Genomic DNA, 19880 nt, shown 5'->3' on the forward strand with positions numbered 1-19880 from the left:
TTAAATTGGTAGTAATCATTAGCACATCAATAAACCAAGAAAAATACAAATGCCGCCATCGGTGAATTAATTACATAGAAACTAGTTTTAAAACATTTGACAACTAGTATCTAAAGCCAAAACTATCAAAAAAGTGGAAAGAAAAACAATAAAACCTAATTAGTTTTATCTAAAAAAAGCAATTTTTTATACTTTACTGCGAGCAGCAAAATAAAGCAGCCTTTTAAAATAAAATTACTTTTAAGCAGCTTAAATTTTATAAATAAACTTAATGTTCTATAAAATAAACAACAAACAAAAAGTTTTAAAATGTTTTAAACAAAAAACTAATGGTTTCAAAGAAAATTCACAATGAAAAAATACTTTAAGCTAATCATAAATCAATAAAACAATTCATAACATCTCTTAAACGAGCTTTTAGCTTTGAAAAACATAGACTAGGTACTACTAAAGCTAAAAGTTTATGTGGCAAAACGGTACATTTCAAGTATTATTTTAACTATTTTCCGATTTATAGACTGTACAGTTTTTAGTACTTCTCTGAGTTCTTCTTTTTCAAAGTCTTTTTTAAACTTATCATCTTTGAATTACTTTTGTTTGTATATAAATACAAAAATTCTTTACTTAAAACTAAAGTTTCTTCAAGGTACATGGTGAAATCTAGTCTTTGCTATAATATTTTCAAGACCTGATAAAGTCTCTTTTACAACTGGTGGTAGCTTGACAAACTTGTCGTACCTAAAAACAAAAGTGAATATATATAATTTTGTAAATTTAAAATTATTATTTGAAAAGTTTTCATAAGATTATGAAAAAAAACACAAACTAACGCATTGGTTTCACCATCAGAAAATTTATACTTGACAGGGAAAATATTACATCCATCAATAAGTATCTGACTATTATCTTGATACCTTACCCACAACATATCCTTACTACCTTGTTTTAAATAATGGACTTTTGAGTTACCAACTTTTATTTTCCTCACAATACAACTAGTATCTTGAACTAAATCTTCATCTGAGAAAAATATACTTGATTCGTATGAAACATCACAAACAAGTTAAAATATTTACTGTAAACATATATAACAATTTTTTTTTCATTTTTTGAAACTTATTAAAATTGTTTATAAAAAAAAATTGTACAGTAATCTTCCTCTATTGTACCAACATATGTTTCTGTGTGTTAACGAATCAACACACTTCAACTGGGTTCTGTAAAAAATAATTAATGTAATGAAAGAATAGAAGCATAGTATAAAGTAGGTGTATACATGTTTTCATTAAAATAAAATATTTTCTACAGATAATAGTTAATAATAGGTAAAATACAATATTAAATCCGACTGTTATAAAACTATATGATATTTGTGATTATTAAGTCTAAAATAAGTAAAGTAAGCTAAATTACACAACAAAACATAATTATTCTATGCTTCTATTCTTTCATTACAGTAATTAAGTAATTATTTTTTTACAGAACCCAGTAGAAGTGTGTTTATTCGTTAACACACAGAAACATATGTTGGTACAATAAAGGAAGATTACTGTACAATTTGTTTTTATTTATATTCCAGTGAAGTTACTTCACTAGGATCTTTTGTTAGCAAACAATTAAACCTATATTTTTGAACAGTTAAAATTGTTTATAGCTTTTTTTAAAAACAACTAAAGTTAAGTGATATTTTTAAGCAGTTCATAATATCAAACCGATTTTTGAATGAGCAGAACGGTCCATTGTTGGATTTACAACAGATGGTTCGCATTCTTTAGTTGAAATTTTCTTGTTTTCCTGTTGTGATTTGAATGACATGAGTGACTCACTCACTTTGATAGAAACTTGAGTTGGTTGGGGAGATTGTTGTGTCACAACAATTTTCTCATTAGTAACATTACTGCTTTTTTGTTGCAAAAACTTGGTTTTCATATTAGAAGGTATCCTAAAATAGTTTAAGTTTAGAAAATAACAATAATATCAACTCAAAAACCACCAAATTGCCAGATTTATAATGTACTTAAAGCTGTTGCATTACATGTTAATTACTTTGCAAAAAAAAAAAGAATACCATTTAAAGCCAACAAAAATATTGATATATAATTTTTTAGCACTATCTTGTTTTAGTAACAGCAGTATTTTTTTAACTTCTACCGAACTAAAATACTGAAAATTTGTACACGACACTTAAATTTAAACGATAGTAATGATCAAGGTAAATATTTAAACCTTCCTATTCTGAGAGGAAAAACAGATCCTAGACTGCTAAAATGCTCGGTTATTTTTTCATACTTTTCATTTAACTCTATAACTTCTTCGCGTATTTTTCTTCCGATATCAACAAAAATTGAGTATCTTTTAGGCACATAAGCATCATTATAAAAATCAAGTAGGTCAAGCTGTGAAGTTACGGTCTCGTTACCATCTGATAGTTCTGTTTTTCCTTTTGAGCTCGATAACTTTACACCTAAAAGAAAAATAATAAGTACTTTTAGAGTTTAATACAAACTTAAATGTTAAATACATAGCTTGGTTATAAATATATATAAAAATAGCTTGTTTTTTTGTTACTATTTTTACAAAATAAACATAAATAATTATTTTTGTTAGAAAAAGACTAAAAAATGGAAATTAGTTATAATAAAATACTTTACTAAATTTATATGTAGTTAAAAAATAAATAAACGCACCATTATAAAAGTAAATTTCAAATGTAAATAGATTTTCCATTAGTATACATTTAGCTTGTCCAGTGTAAATTGTTATTTTAGCTGTTTGAGATCTTACAATTTCTACATACCTGTTTTAATTCGATTTTAGATAATTTAATACTATAAACTTGAAATAAACTCTACTTAAAGGTAAAAAAAACTATTATTCTATTAAGTGATAATCATATATTTTTATACAGTAAATTTCTTCTAAAATAAGAAACAACTTAAGAAAGTATAAACTTGTATATGTTTATATATTAGATGTATATTTTCAAAAATGTTCAAATCAGAACTTTTCGACTAAATTTAGAGCTTTTGTCTGTTACTTTATATTCATGTTTTATAAAGCTATGCTTAATGGATATTGCACAAACTACTTTTAAGTTTAGCCAACAATCAGTTTAACTTCTCAGTATAAAAAAATATTATGCTCAGAGTTTACACTTAATAATAGATAACTATCTAGAACATTTTTCTAAAACTTTTAAATGAAACATTATACTTTGTAAAATCTGCATAATTAATGATTCTTAAGTAAAAAAAAACTTTAGAAAAATGATTATTATAGCAATGTTTTTAGCTATCGTCAGAAACCTAAGACGTTTTTCGTAATCATACAATAAGCATTGTACTGAACCAAACAGAGATCAGACTGTACCCACAAAAGGACCATTTAGTACAGAAGCACTGAATCCCGTTTGATAAGACTGATACAGTGGCTATGTGTACCTGATAAGTTTTAGTAGGAAGGAAATACAGTAGGAAGGAACAACGCTGAAGCTGTTGTTCCACTTAGAAAAAAAAAAAGTAGAAAAAGTTTCAGTTATGGAGTTGAAGCTTTTAAAGACGCTGCTTTATATGGTGCCCTGCTTCAACTGTACCGACTCAATGATTTTTTAATTATTTTAAAGCTAAGGCATTGAGCTTTATAATTATTTACAATTTGTTATATTACCTTAAAAAAAGAAAGTTATGTAGTCATGAAGTTATACAATAAAACAGCCAAATGTATACATGACCGTCGTGAATTTTTCTATCTAAACTGCTAAGTGTTTTTTTTTTCTAACGAAACTTTTGCAATATTGAAGCTGCAAGCTCAATCTGTGACAGTTGCATTTTAAAACGCATACTAATTTCCAACACAAAAATTTGTTAAATGGCTTAGTGCTGGAGCTGCATAAACTTCAGCACCAAGTAAATTAAAAATGATAACCATTATTAAAAATTCATTACAACGCGAGGACAATAAGACTAGAGGAGAAATTATTTTTGTTACGTTTAAAAATTGATGTAGTTGTAATATAAAAGGTCTTGAATTAGTTTAAAATAAAAGTTTTAAGTTTGGAGAATTTTCTAATTCTCTGCACCACGCGACGTCATTGTTTAAAAGTAATGAAAATGTTTAGTACAAATTGAAGAGAACTTGTTTAGTAAAAATTACACATCAATTAACATATTTTTTACATACTTGTACAAAAGCTTGTAGTGATTAAAATATTTTTCAGGGAGACAATCTTTGTGAAACTCTAACGCTGAATCTGGAGTTTCAATTGGTGAATCTTTGATAACAGTGTTCTTTGATGGTTTGAAAGTCTAAAAATTATATAAAATGTTTTAATAAACAAATAATTCAAACAGAATGTTTGTTAATATCATACTAGTGTAATTAAAAAACCTTAACGAAGTTTCCATCTTTTGAAACGAGTAGAACTTCATACACACTCTCCAGTTGATTTGAACTTTTTATAATTTCTAAACAAGCCCATCCATTTTGGAGAATAGTAAGCTAAAAGTTTTTGATAATGTAATCATAGGTTAAAATTAATACTTTAAAAAATTAAAGATTCTCATTTATTATTAAACTGAATAAACTTTTGGTAAAAAATAAATAGTAGTACATATTAAAATATGAGATTCATAAAACTAAAAAGTTAACAAGTCATTTATTAATACATACAATAGTGTTTTTGTTACGATGTCTGGCAGGCAACAATCTTGATGTATTAATCAACATTTCATCAATCAATCTATTGTTAGTCTTCACTTCAAAAGATGGAGTATTTTGCTCTTGCTTTGTATAAGTACGTGAGTTTTTTGTACTTTCAAACTTCTGTTAAAAATATACTTGTTAATGCTATAAGTTATTTTCATTTGAGAATCTATAAAAAAGAGTACCAAAACTCAATTTATACGAGATTTCACTGATCATATTTTTTTTAATGTTTTTTTAATAAAGTAACTAACAACAATCTTTGTTTTGTTATAACAGTTTAGATAAAATATTTAAACATAATTTTATTAACAAATTTAATAAATCAGCAACTATGAAATTAAAAACTACACAAAACTTAACTGTTCTTGTAAATACTATATTTAAGCTAAACTCATAACTAATGAGCATTATTATTCTAAAACAGGGGTCGGCAAACTGCAGCCAAAACAACAACAAAAAAATTGTGGTAAAATTAAAATTAGGCTCCTATTTAAAAATTACTAATTACTAGTGCTTCATTATCATTTATTTCATGATACTTTTAATGTAAAATTATATTTTAAAATTATTTCTACAATTATTCTGAATAACTGCGTGCCGCGGAGGACTTATTTCTAAACAGTACGATCCTTGAGCAATTATCAATAGGAAAACTAGCCTATGAGTTATTGAAGCATGCTGATTCCTGTTAAGCATGCTCAAGGTCAATGCGTTTAAATAAGCAAAACGCTCCATGCTGTAAAAAAAGTCTCTAAATTTTCAAAACATGCAATAAAGTCAACAACAAAAAATTGTTACTGATTGTTTACGAGTTTAGAAATCTGGTTAGTGATAAAAAAAATATTTTTAAACAAACATGTGAATAGCGTTTATTTCTTTTGTTTAAGTCATTTTTGGTTTGAGGCATAGAATGCTCATCATCAGAATGACTGAAACTAGGTGCAGATGAATTAAATGGTTTTTCTTTTTCATCTACTACAAATCTTTGTGGGGATTGAGAATATCTTCGTCTGCTTTTTGTCAGTTGTTTACTATTTTGATTGAACAAATTACTTAAGTTTTGAGATATGGTAGAAATCATATGATCTTCTTCTACTGACCTTTAGTAAAAACTTATTAAGATTAATATTCTTTATTGATTGAATATATGTTTTGTAATTATTAAAAATCAACTTTTGAATTTTCGACATAAACATTTTTTTTTGGAAGTAACTTAAAAAAGACCGTGTGCATGATTTTAGCTGTTTTGAAGAAACTTTTATGGACACACTGACACAAGTCGGTTATCTAAAAAAAGACCGATATATAACTTTCTTGCTAAAATTTCACGCACATATTACAGAAATAACAATAACTTTTAATCAATTATTTTGAACTTTTAAAATTAAATCAATTAAATAAGTGATCGAATATATTATAAGGTGATCACATGGAGGCATGTTTTCCGACGGATTGCAGACCACCGTGGAACAATCAAAAAAAGCGCAATATCTATCTATTTAATTGCACAAACTGCTTCAAAAAATATCTTGGCGCTTTCACTTTTCATGTTTTAATTTTTTTTACATGTCACCCCTCATTCTCCTATCTGGTTTTTGTCTCTCACTCAACTATATTTCTTATGTTCATTCATGTGTTAAGTTCCAAATTTAATTGGAAGCCTGTAACAAATTACAGATAAACTGTGCTTTTTTACCTACTACGCACGATAGATCGGCAAGTGGTTTTTTTACTGCAGATAACTACCTTGTTGTTTTACATTTACATTAAACATAGATTCTTATGGATTATATATTCAAAATAACTGTAAAAGATCTGTTTTATTATAGTACCCGACTGTTTTTTTTTTCTATAAGTATAATAACTAATTATCTTCCTATTTATGAAATGTATATGCAATTTAAGTTGGGGTGTTTTTGGGCAAGGTGTTGTGACTTTGTTATTATTCAAAATTTTGAACACTTAATAACAATTTTGGTGGTGTCTTTTGGATCTGCATGTAAGTATAGTTCACATTTTAATTTGTTCTTTAATTTGTATTTTAGTTTACTTATATTATAATTTAGATTTAAGCATTACTAATACTATGGAGATTTATATTACCCAAAGTTTTTATAGCTCTAAATATCTTAAACTACAATTAATTGGGACTTTAGTTTAAGTTTATTAATTCAAAAACTAAAGTTTGTTGTTTTACTTCCTTTTATCTATAATATATGGATTTAATAACATAACTTCTTATTTATTATGCATTCAAATTATTTGTGAGAGCTCTGTTTAATTAAAGTGACTGGCTGATTTTTCTGGAAATAAAAATAGACTACCTGTTTAAAAATGAAATGTAAATGCATTTTAGTTTAGTAATGTTTTGGAACATAATATTGTGACGTAATTATTATTAAATTTTTTTGCATACTTAACAACCATTTAGTTTTGTGTTTAGTATCTCTTGTACTTACATGTAAGTAGTTTATAATTTGATTTGTTATTAGAATTTGTATTTAACTTTGCTTTTAATACAATTCAGATTTTAACATTACAAACACGATACAGTTTTATAACAGTCGGATATAACATCATATATTGTATCTATGATTAACTATTAATCTATAGTAATTATGCTTATCTTTATTAAACACACATATACACCTATCTAGCTTCTATTCTTTTCCTACAGTATTTATTTTTTCACAGAGCTTCGTTGAAACGTGTTAACTTGTTAACACACAGAAACATATGTTAGTTTAATAAAGAGAGAGTACTGTGAATTTTTCTTATTATATATTACACTATATTCATACAATACTATAATCAAGCAAACTTGCTTCGCTAGGATCTCTAAAAGCAAACGACTAACTTTAAATTTTGTATATTTATCTTAAAGAGACACATAAAAAATACTTTTCTTAATTATATGGAGAAGTCTTGAAGGCCTAAGCATAAGTTAGTTGCCCTTTCATCACAGCTGTAACACTTGTGATTTACTGTATTACTTCCTTGGCTATCGATATAATAATATCTTATTATATAATTATAATTTATAATATATAAATGTCTGATATAATAAGTCTTGCTCAGACTTTATTAGTAAAAACTAGTGAAAAACTAAGTTATTATTTGGAAATTATTTCATATATAGTTTATCACTCAAGTTTTATAAAAACTAATGTTGCGTTGAATGGAAAAAAAATATGATAAAACATCATAAAGGTGCCATAAATATAACGAAAAAAGCTTTAAGTGCTGTAGATGCACACAAATCATCAATATTAACATAATAAAGTAACTATTGATCTGCTTAAAAATATAAAAAGTTATTGGGTCTTTGGTAATATTTACTGCGCGAAATTTTAACAGTGTGCCATTTATGAGACATTTTAAAATTTTCAGAAACCCGAGTACTGTCTCCATGAAAGTTTCTTCGAAAACTAATTTTATATTTCAAACAATGTACTTTATAACATCTTCCATGTGGAAAACTTTTTAAGTGGTAAATTTATAACTTGCATTTTTTTAAAAACCCATATGTTTACATATTTAAATAAAAAAACTATTTTACACAAATAAATTAAAAATTTACTTGTGGGAAGTGTGAATGTTTGGTCTAGCTGGAAGTTGATCACAACATACTCGCGATTTGGTTTTTTGTGACCAAGAGCTTCTACTTCCTGATATTTCATTGGCATCATTTAATTCAATCTGCCGACTTTCAGTTAACAAATTATCCAAAAAGTTTCCATGCAAGACAGGCTTGTAAGATGGAGTTCTACTCGAGTTACCACTTGACAAGGTTTGATTTCCGCTGTCTAGAGAAGTTGAGCGCTCTACATATGATGATGATTTCTACAAAGAAAAAATTATTACTTTTAACTCATTAAATAAATATATAATGTTAACTCATAATAAAATTCCTAAAAAGCAACTAAAACAAATCTAACGTTATATATAAAATGTATTTATTATATACCAATACATATATTCATATCTTTTATTATAGGTCTTGGAAATTCCTAAGATATTTAAAAATACTAGTATATTTTAAGCGTTAATTTTAACGAATTTGATACCAGCACAAACAGTGTAAGAACTTTAAATTTTTTTAATTATCAATAGTCGAAAAGCTTTTTTTAACTAAAATCAAGAATGTCACTTTTCTTTAGGTTGTATTTATTCTTTAGGTTGATTATCCAACCATCATTAAAACAAAACGCTGTATTTATAACAACAACTGTATTTCAAAATTATTTTAATTTTTTTTTTGAAGTCATGTTAATAAACTACTGTTGAACATTTTTACGTACTTTAGTTACTTTTTAAAAAAATTTGAAATAACTTATTTTATTCAATTATTTGATATATTTTTACTAGTTAATTATGCAGACAATCATAAAATTTTATTGTAAATATCTCAAGTCATTGGATACTTATCAAAAAAAAAAAAAACGAAATTGCAGCATAAGTTTAAGATATACTAGTAATTTAAAAGTGTTACATTATTAAAATAACTTTGTGCTCTTAATATATATTGCAAAAAAAATATTAGATCAATTGTTTACAAACCATAAATGGATGGTCAATTATTTCTTCAAGAGTAATTCTATCCTGAGGATTTTTCATAAGTAACTTTTTTATAAGATCAGTAGCTGTATTACTGACGTGTTCGGGAATGACATAGTCTCCAATAACTACACGCTTCAATGTTGATCTTACTACATTTGTCTATTAATTATATATAAACATTATTAAATGTTTATATTACTTTTTATTAATCAATTCTTATTAAAAAAATTTGACAACCCTACAACATAATCAAAATATAAATTTTTTTCGAAGTATAAAAGTCTATAACTTAAAACAATTTTACATTAGCATTTTTAAAGATTGACAAACTAAATATTTTTTGTAATACGTCAAAATGTTTGTGTTATTAAATTTTGTAAGGTTTTACTTGATAAATCTAATCTTATTTTGTTATCTTGTGACATAACCACTGAAAAAATTGTAAGCAAAATCATTAAAAGTTGTTTTTTATATCATATTACATAAAACCAGTAATTATGTCGGCCATCATCAACAAAGTTGAGATGTTTCGCGCCATCAATAACAAATAACGAATAAATAATGATTGTTTGTCGTGTGGTGAAGTTCATTATTTATCATCGATGGCGCAAAAAATATCTAATTTGTTGTTGATGGCCAATTTTTTTTTAATTGTTGGTTGTGTGGTGAATTTCATAATTTATTATCATATCATACATAAGTACAGAACTCTATTTGAATAAGATTTATTTATTACACTGATGAGCTCTTTTAGAAAAACTATGTTTGCAAATTGAAGTTTAAAAAAAAAAAAATAATTTCTTTCTTTGAAGTATAGATCTTTTACTGTTTTACTATAAAGCAAAATCATAATAACGTTTCTCCATGTTGAATTAATAACACAGCTTGACAGATTTTTAGATTGTTAACGTAATGTTTTTGCAAATAAAATTTAAACTTAAACTCGGTCGACCTGTGTTACTATTCTATCATATAGAAACAATATTAGTTTTATTAAAAAAAGTACTTTTAAAACTTAAGTTGAAAAATTATCTCAATTTATAAAATATTGAGTAATGATTTAATCTAATCTACAGCTATTTATCAAACAAGTAATAATTGAATTAAAAAAAAAACAAAAGGAATGTTCAAATAGAAATTATAAAGTCTATAAGTAAATAGAGCTGGTAGTTTTAAAATTATCATTCTGCAAAACATGAAAAAGTTCCGTATTAGACTATTTATACAAGTAATTTATATAAAAGTTTTTACATATAAAATTAAAAATTATAAACTTAACAAAGCTTTTTTATACACTTTTAGTTTGAACAATTAAATGTATTCTATAATTTTTACAGTACACTTTGTAAAGTAACTTTAAATTTATAACATAATTAACAAACCTAAAAACAAAGTTTAAATTCTTTATAGTTTAAAAGTGATTGCTTAGCTATTTATAAAGATGAAAGTATAAAAGTTAATTTTTTAGTTTTGTTATAAAAAATTGACAAAAAAAACTTTATTTAAATTTCACTAACATAATACTTTAAAAGTAAAAAGAAACATTCAAATATTAGTTTTTATTAAAAACAGTAAACTGACATCAAATGGGGGATTACCAACAAGAAAAGTGTATAATAAACATCCAAGTGACCAAACATCAGATTCAAGACCATGCCCATCTCCACTAACCGTTTCTCTATTATCATTTTTAAGCATAAAAAACAGAAAATGTAAACACTTAGTTAAAAATGATTAATTAGATTTCCATTAAAATTTGTACAGATATTCTTTATTTATTTCAACCATTTAATGAAGCAAAAAAGTTTTAAGTAAATTAGAACACTAAATAAATAATCCAGCTAACGATAAATATTACATGCGCAACGACTAAGTAATGAACACAAGATGTCAGAGTTGCATAACCGCCAACAATGGGCAAGTTTAAACTTAATAAAAAAAATTTCGTTAATGCCGGCTGTTGAAATTATTGCGTGTAATCTGATACTATTATATACGAGTATATATTCATAAGCCAGGTAAAATTAAAATAACAAAAATACTGAATAGTAAGACCTACTAAATTAACAAAAATATCGGTTTACAACCGGAAACTAATAAAAATTTAAAATACAACAGAATTTTAATAAAAAATTATATTTTTATAATTTACTACATTTTGAAAACTATACTTGATATAATTAAAAAGATATTTTTTGTAAAAAACTCAATAAAAAGTTTTAAGCACTTTAATTTCGAAATTTTTTAACTTACAAAACTAGCGTACAACATAACTGATAGTTTACAATTTTAAAACAAATTTACTATTAATCTATGCTTGAAAGTTTTATAAAATACTCAATAGATATTCAATATCAGTATGTAAATATCGACTTATAAAATTTGTCTTTAAAATTTATGTAACAAATTTATTTAATTCCTTGTTTTATAGGTATATTGAACAACATTTTAGTAATCATTTTTATAGTAATTAATGTCTCGTAATTTATACTAAACAACAAAAACAATGGCGAAAGTCTGCAGAGCAGAAGCCTGGACTTTCGTATGCCGTGAACAAGCTCAAGTTTAACAAAAGGGTTGATCATAACAATTCGATCATCAGACAACAAGCTCTCGGTAGACTGAAACCGGTTTCGTCCTTATTAGGCCTCATCAGTCAGTCACGATCGAAAAATGGTCTCAGTCTACCGAAACTTGTGGCCTGATTATTGAATTGGTATGATCAACCCTTTTGTTAAACTTGAGATTATATACTAAAAAGACTTACTATTATACAAAGTTTTAGGGTTAGAAATATGTTTAAAAATAAATTAATTTGGATTATATATTGCTTATTAAAAGAAAAAAAGCGCTTAAAGTTTTGTCTAAGTACCTGGTGTAGAAAAAACCTTTCGGTTATCGAATCATACACCAAGTTTAATGCCCTGATAACAACTCTCGAATTGAATATCATATACAAAACTTTTGCAATATTTTTTTTTGGTTTTATTTGTTAGCTTTAAAAATTTTTTATACAGATTTTACTTTAGTCTATTCTTACTAAACAAGTTAAGATAATAACGTTTGTTTAAGTAAATTTATCAGTTTTATAAAACAAAATGTTTTCTATAACTTTCCGCGCGTCTTATGATTTAACATATTACATAATTTAAAATTAAACTTTCATTATTACAATTTAAAAACTAGATATTTTGCTTATCTTACTTATTTTATTCATTTTCTACGTCTTGAAAATACATCTTATATTCGTTTTGTATGCCATTGTCAAAAAACTTATTTTTTAACTAAAACGAATGTAATATCATATTCTTTGAATCATTAAGAACCTTGCCATATAGTTAGGTGTACCACACATTGTATGATGCATGTCTTCAACATTTTGAAGTACAGTAGCGAGACCAAAATCTGCTATCTTGACATTGTAATGTTCATCAAGCAGTAAATTTGCAAGTTTTAAATCTCTGTGTATAACATGACATTTGTGCAAGTACAACAAACCACTGACTAGTTGATCCATGAAATTCCTTGCTGTCGTTTAGTTTTTATCGTAAATAAGACATATCAGTCAAATATTGAGACTTTAAGTTATTTAGAAGAACAAGTTATAATAACCATGTTATTAAGTATATACATACATATGCTAGAAATTGTTTTTTTAACTAACAAATGTCACAGTTTTCCATGCAAATTGCAGAGATAAATATTTATTTATAAAAAACAACTACTTTTAAATTTGCATACAACTGTTTCAACGCCTAAAGGCGTCTCTGTAGAGCAAATAAAGTTTTATTGGGATAAGTTTTTTTTTTCAAATACATACTATAACATACTAAATAAACTTGGTTAGCCTATTTTAAAAACACTTTTAGTAAAAGTGAAAATATTTTTTGTTTTTATTCTTATTTTTCTTATAATTTTAGTTACTGTTTTTTTATGTACATATTATAGTTATGGAGACAGAGTTGTTGTCTTTTTTTTTTCTTTTTAGTGCTATTTTTTATTTTGATTTTTCGAATTCGTATTTTTCCAAACTAAATAAATTTCATGTTTTATTTTTTGGTTTTGTTTTAGTTCTGCAAAGTATCTCCCATTTTAAACTATAGTAAATTGTTTTAAACAAAATCTGTTAGTTAAATTGTGAGATACTTTGCAGAACTGAAACAAAATCAAAAAACGTGTAACTTAAGTAGCTTTGAAAATACGTAATCAAGATATCACAAAAGAACCAGCACTAAACAAAAAATAGACAAAAACCCTGCCTCTATAACTATAATGTATACATTAAAAAAAACATTAAAAAACCATAACTAAATATAAAAACAAAACAAAACTAAGAACAAACAATACTAAACAAAAAACAGTTCTACTTGTACAAAAAGTGTTTTTAAAAATAGGCTAAGCACATTTATTACGTTAAAGTGAATATAATTGTAAAATAAATAAAAAATCCAATAAAACTATATTTCCTCTGAAGAGACGCCTTTAAGCGCTGAAACAGCTGTAGACAAGTTAAAAAGTAGTTGTACTTTTATATAAAAATATATAAACACTTTTTAAACCAAATCATTTCATTAAACTCGTTGTTAAAAGTAATCATTTATCTTTATTATAATGAAACAAGTTTTGACACTAGTTTATGTTAGAAGTTATAATAAAAAATAATAACAATATAACATAAAACTTAAACACTCGTTCAAAATGTTTTCTTTAACTGTTGTTGTAAAATTATGATATTAAACAATATTTTTGATATACTTTAATTAAACTAAAAATATTTAAGTTTTCAAATAATCGTACTTGATATTATAATCAATATACTAATTTCATAATAATATTGTATTTATTTTTTATACATAAAGTAATACTTAGCAGTACTTTAAATTTTTAACCTTGATATTCTGAAAGTTTTCCATTGTTTTTCATATACTTGCTTAGGTCTCCATTAGGACAGTAATCAAGTAGCAAGTAGACATAATTTTCATCTTCAAAAACATCATGGAGTTGAAGAATATTAGAATGTTCCATTTGAAGTTGGATTGTAATTTCGCTCTTGACTCTACTTTCAAATCTTTTCTTGATCATTTCAACTTTATTTATTAGCTTAATTGCATAATCAATTCCAGTAGTTTTGTGTGTAGCTTTAAAAACTTTAGCAAAACCACCTCTACCAACTTCTTTACCAAAAGTGAAGTCATTATGCTTGTAGGTCATCTTGTTAAAAGAGATTTCTTATTCTTTCCTAAAATGTTATTCAATATAGCTTATGTCTTTTTGTAAAATATGTTAAAACAAAACTAAACAAGTAATGTTAGCTATTGTTTAAATATATTAAAACACTTTACTTTTAATAAACTTTAAAAAAAAAATTACTTGAAATATATAAAATTTTGAAATATTTGTATAAGTTAAAAAAAAACTTGATTAATTACAACTTGGAACATACATTTATGTACTTTTTATTCTTTGCGAATACAAGTGTTGTAAATTGTAATTTCTTTTATGATTCTGTACACTTCAAAATTTAAATAAAAAAGAATTAAGTATTAGACTTGATTTTTTAGTCAACTATTGTGAAAAATTATTTAAAAAACAATTTCTGCTAGGCCGTCTTTTCAGACCATTGTGTCCATTTTATATTTGTTAGTATTTACTACAGTTAAAATAGTGTTTTAAAAAATATTCAATTTAACTTATGTTAATTTTTTATCTAAAACTTTTCTAATATCGAATAAAAAAAACTAAAGTTCTCAAGTTGATCTTTTATCAAAGAGAGAAAAAAAATACCAATGCCAAGTTTAACACTATACTATGTTTCTAGCTATTAAGATTGTCAATTATTATACTTCTTATTCAAATTTGTTAATTAAAATATATCTTAATATAAAAAAAATTATCATTTAATAAGATGTTGAGTTACAATAAAATTCTTAGAATAAAAACAAAAATTCGAAACATTAAGGCGTAGCTTAAGTTTACAAGCTATATTTAAACACATAACAAAATGTAATGAAAACTGGTAAAAAAGCTTAAAGCTACAATAAATTAAACTGTTTAAGAAATTTGTTAACAGTTTCTACTAAAGGTCAGTAAAGCTTGCTAATAAACACTAAAAAAGTATTTAATCTACTGAATAAAATTGAAAATAACTGTTCAAAATATAGATTTAATCGTTTGCTAACAAAAGATTTTACTGAAACAAGTTCACTGGAATATAATTTAAAACAAATTATACAGTAATCTCCCTTTATTGTACCAACATATTTTTCTGTGTGACGAATCAACACACTTTAACTGTAAAAAAATAATTACTAAAATTACTTAAATTTAGTAGTTCACCTATTTTTAACTATAAAACCTGTAAAAATCAGTAGAAGTTATTTTATTATAATTTTAATGAAAACATAAACATAAATCTGCTTTGGATGAAACTATATAACAAATTTGCTGATAAACTATCAAATAGAGATACTAAATAAGATCAGAATCTCTTAATTATAAATTGTCTAAAGTATACCTAAAGCTTCTAGTTTTAGTCTATATAAGTTTTTTATCAACTTTTTTACAACTTAAGTTAACATCTAAAAAACACAAAGGCAGAACTCAAAAATAAATAGAACTATTTTGAAAAGCACTACCTTTAAAAAAAATTCTGATCTTATTTTGTAAGTTTATTGGATAATTTAGTAGAAAATTTTTATAGTTGCATCCAAAGCAGAATTAAGGGTATAAAGGGTTAAAGGCTTAATCCAAAATTTTACATTGGCATTTCTATAAAGCTTAAAGTATGAACTATAAGTATTTTTTTATAAAATAGAAACTTTTTCACCGCTAATTTTCCTCAGAAATTTAAAAACTCATTAAAAACATATTTTCTTGTTAATTTTAAAAGCTATTGACCTCAAGTTTTCAGGAATTGATCCTTTGATTACAAGAAAAAAGCCATTGTGATATTTAAAAAAATTAAAAATTTCAATATACAACAAGATAATTTTTTTTTTAATTTAGGAAAAATATAAATATATATTTTTACCCAAAGTTTTAACCATTTCTTCTGTAGGAACATTTTATTATTAAGTTAAGATTAAATTGAGAAAGTTTGAGAAATATTGCTTAAAAACTGTAGGAAAAATATATTTTTAATATAATAGTTTTTTTAACTCAGCCCTTCCATGAGGACCCTATTGAGCTTTCTAGCTTTGCCCCTTCATATCTCAAAAAATTATTTTATTATAAGAATTGGTAAAAAGCAACTGTTAGCTAAGTTGAAGATCTTTGGAATAAGATCAACATGTAAAAAACCCCTTACTCTTCTATGCCCTTAAGCTTTTCACCAGTGGATTTTATTAGCATTGGTGTTTTTTTCTTAATAATTTGTAAATTGAAGTTTATATATTATACTTTTAATGTTAGTCAGAATCCACAATTTAAACTTATTAGCTAAAAATTGTTAGTTAGTATTCAGATCCTACTTAGTTAGTTAATTTAATAAAAGTATGTTGTAGTATCATTTAGAGTAGACTTATGTTATTATGTCTTTTAAATACAAAGCATTTATAATTTTGGTAACATGTTTTTTAGCATTTATAAACAATATTTACTGTTATGAAAAAAAAATTAATATATTTTGTAATAGTTTTATTCAAAGTAGCTTTAAGCTTTTTTACCAGTTTTAAGTAGCTTATATTATGTGATTAAATATAGTTTGTAAACTTAAGGTAAGCATAAACGTCATCATACATGTTTATTTTAGTTTTCAGAATTTTATAGTAACTTAGGATATTATTAATTTTATTGACTAACTGAAAGTAACAATGCTTTATGAAAAAAACTCATGAACTAATAAACTTGTATTTATCTCCTTGAATTAAACTTTTCATTTTTATTTTTATTTTGAGATTAGCTAAAGGCATACAATTCTTCTTATTTTATAAAATTATATGAATTTAGATAAAATTTCTGTTTAATTAAGAAGTATTACAACTGACTAAACAAATAAGTGAAAAAATTGTTTATAATAAATATAATTAAATAATACAATACATCTTAGGTATAACATCGGATTAAATTAACTTAACTAAAATCAGTGTTTTCACTTTAAAACTTGAAACCAATATAAATAAAACTCTTTACAGTTTGATTTGTAATTGTTTAATTGATTTTAAGATTTAAAAGTTTTGTTTTGCTAACTTTTTTTCTGTTTTAATAGTTTGGTTTGATGAAAAATATGAAAATACATTAAAATAAAAGAAAATTTAGTATGCGTATCATTTATCTATGTGCATTGCTTATACAAAATATGTAGATTATGTAAAGAATAAAAAAATTTATTATCTGGTCAAAAGCTAATCAGACCATAGTTACAAAAAAACCTTGCCCAACATGGCCGAAATATAGAGGATGGACAGTACCATTAATTTTAAGGACAGTCATTGTTTAACAAACTACCCATTCTCTGTATAATTAAAAATATCTTAGTTTAAAACACTGAAAAATCATTTTTTATTTATCTATTTTGTTTTATTTTAAGTGCAAAAAAAATATTTAACTTTTCTTGTTACTAATTTTAAAAGTTTATAATGCATTACTTATATAGTTATTTGTCTTACCTAAAAATGATTGCTAAACTTACTGAAATGTAAAGAGCTTATTTAAATAAAGATGTGTGAATTAAATATTCTATTCACAACCAGGTTTTGGTGACAAAAAATTGTGACCTCTTCAAGTTAAATAAAATACTAAACTGCATAATGGATTATTTAAAATCCAGTATTTAAAAACAATAGAATAAACTTACTTAAAAACGTAATATATGATACCTTAGAGCAATTTTGAATAACTTCTTTTTATCTGCATTTTTAAAGTAACTATATTCTGTAAAAATTTAATTAAGTATACAAACTTCATTCATAAAAATTATACTATTAAAAGGTTTTTAAGATAATTTTAACTTTTATATGTATTCATAACTGCCTACAACAAAAATTGTAAACAGCAATACAATAATACTAAAATACTTAGACTTAACAAATTGAAAGAAATTATAATAACTTATTAATATTTAACTAAACCCTTTATTATTTCATATTTTTATTTTTTAAGATTGAAGAAAATTATACTTTGTACTAAAGCTATTTGACAAACTAGTTTCTTTTGTAACAAAAACTTGATAAACTTTAATCAATATAAAATCCACAGTTGTTTAACGAATCAAAAAACAAACAAAATATATATTTGTAAACTTTTAATTCAAATTTACACAATTTTATATATAGATACAAAATAACTAGACATTTATAATAAAACACATGACAAATACCAACTAAACACAATTAGGCAACATCCACATGCAACAAAAATGAAATAAAATGAAGGATTTTCAATTTACTCAGTATAATGGCTTAAAAAGATTTTTTTTCAGCTGTATTTAAACTCACCATTCTGAAAATGCTAAGATTTTTCAGAACACTAGCCCATAACTTTAGACCTAAATACCTTAAGGAATTTAGGTTAAGCGCTATTTTAGGTCTTTCAATTAAAAAAATATTGTCATTTGAATGCCTGGTATAATGTGTATAAACCATACTACAAGTTTAAAAAATAACATTTTAATAAGCTATAATAATACAAAGTATGATCTACAAGTTTAGTAGTTTTCATCACAAAATCAAAACAAAAAAAAATTATGATTATTTTAAAAAGTTTAAAAAAGTCAAGCAATTTAAAAACAATGCAAAAGAACTTTTCCAAATGTTTCACTAAACTTTTTAAAGAATCACTGAAAAAAATTAACAGTCCATAAATGATGATAAAACTTATATCTTTGTAAATTATGAAGATATATTGTCACTTCACAAAGCTTTTAAATACTAAACTAGTGATAAAAATTTATTTTACACTTAAAATTACTCCAAAACTTTATGCTTGACTTGTTCACTTAGCTGTTTAAAAAACCACCAATTCGTTAAACAAAATTTTTAAAGCTCAAGCTTCAAATATTAACGAACAGCTTAGTCAGAGCTTTAAGCTTTTGCGAAAATCCTCAACTTCTTTAATAAACACGAGCGTTTACTTAGCTCGAGGCGTTGGCTGCAGTTCTAAGGTCGCTTCTAATTGGCTAGTATTTTACTTATTTTTATTTTTATTTTTTATGAATAAAACTTTTTTTTCAGCTTATTTATTAGATATTTGGGTAAGGCGGGTTAGGGATAAGGGTAGAACCACAGAGAGTATTTACTATACTGGTTATTTTTATGGTCTTAAATATGTGGTCTGTAAGTACTTAGCTAAACTACGCACCTAGTAAACTAGTAACTTACAGTACTAAATTTACAAATATTGGTCTAACTAAAATAACTTATTCCTAAGTTATGAATAAAAAATACTTTGAATTAATGTCAAGTATTTTATTCTAAAAAAAGAATTATTAAACCTCATGAAATAAATTGTACAAGTTATTAAACAAGTTATCTATAATAATACAAGCATGCTATATTAACAATCTTGACGAAATAATTGCTACAACAAAGGTTCTCACGGCGGAAACAATTTAGACGGAAACTAAATGTTCCAATCGCTTAACAAAGAATATATAGACTATTTTTCACTAAACAATGTTG

The 19880-nt window shown here is 24.8% G+C and overlaps 1 protein-coding gene across 1 annotated transcript; it reads right to left on the bottom strand.

The window, feature by feature from the left end:
• Positions 1-641: 641 nt before the first annotated feature.
• Positions 642-18133, bottom strand: LOC145842912 (serine/threonine-protein kinase PLK4-like). The gene is made up of 15 exons (XM_082950386.1): positions 18059-18133; positions 14154-14503; positions 12591-12792; positions 10846-10942; positions 9265-9423; positions 8285-8547; positions 5561-5804; positions 4669-4821; positions 4387-4497; positions 4180-4304; positions 2688-2797; positions 2227-2464; positions 1713-1942; positions 831-1020; positions 642-738 (listed from the first exon to the last, which is right to left on the bottom strand). The coding sequence occupies exons 2-15, from the start codon at positions 14473-14475 to the stop codon at positions 642-644; spliced, it is 2541 nt and encodes an 846-aa protein (XP_082806512.1). The 5' UTR covers positions 14476-14503; positions 18059-18133.
• Between the last annotated feature and the right edge of the window lie 1747 nt (positions 18134-19880).

The sequence above is a fragment of the Thalia democratica genome, chromosome 8 (genome assembly GCF_965202585.1).
Source record: "Thalia democratica chromosome 8, ktThaDemo2.hap1.1, whole genome shotgun sequence".
NCBI lineage: Eukaryota > Metazoa > Chordata > Thaliacea > Salpida > Salpidae > Thalia > Thalia democratica.

Bases quoted from the DNA above. Each gene is read 5' to 3' on its own strand.
- LOC145842912 (XM_082950386.1), bottom strand. From the start codon at position 14,475: ATGACCTACAAGCATAATGACTTCACTTTTGGTAAAGAAGTTGGTAGA. The intron at 5,805-8,284 runs GTAAATTTTTAA...TTTTTACTAAAG, and splicing joins AACATTCACACTTCCCACAA to GTCAGTAGAAGAAGATCATA. The intron at 2,465-2,687 runs GTGCGTTTATTT...TTTTTCTTTTAG, and splicing joins TGAAATTTACTTTTATAATG to GTGTAAAGTTATCGAGCTCA.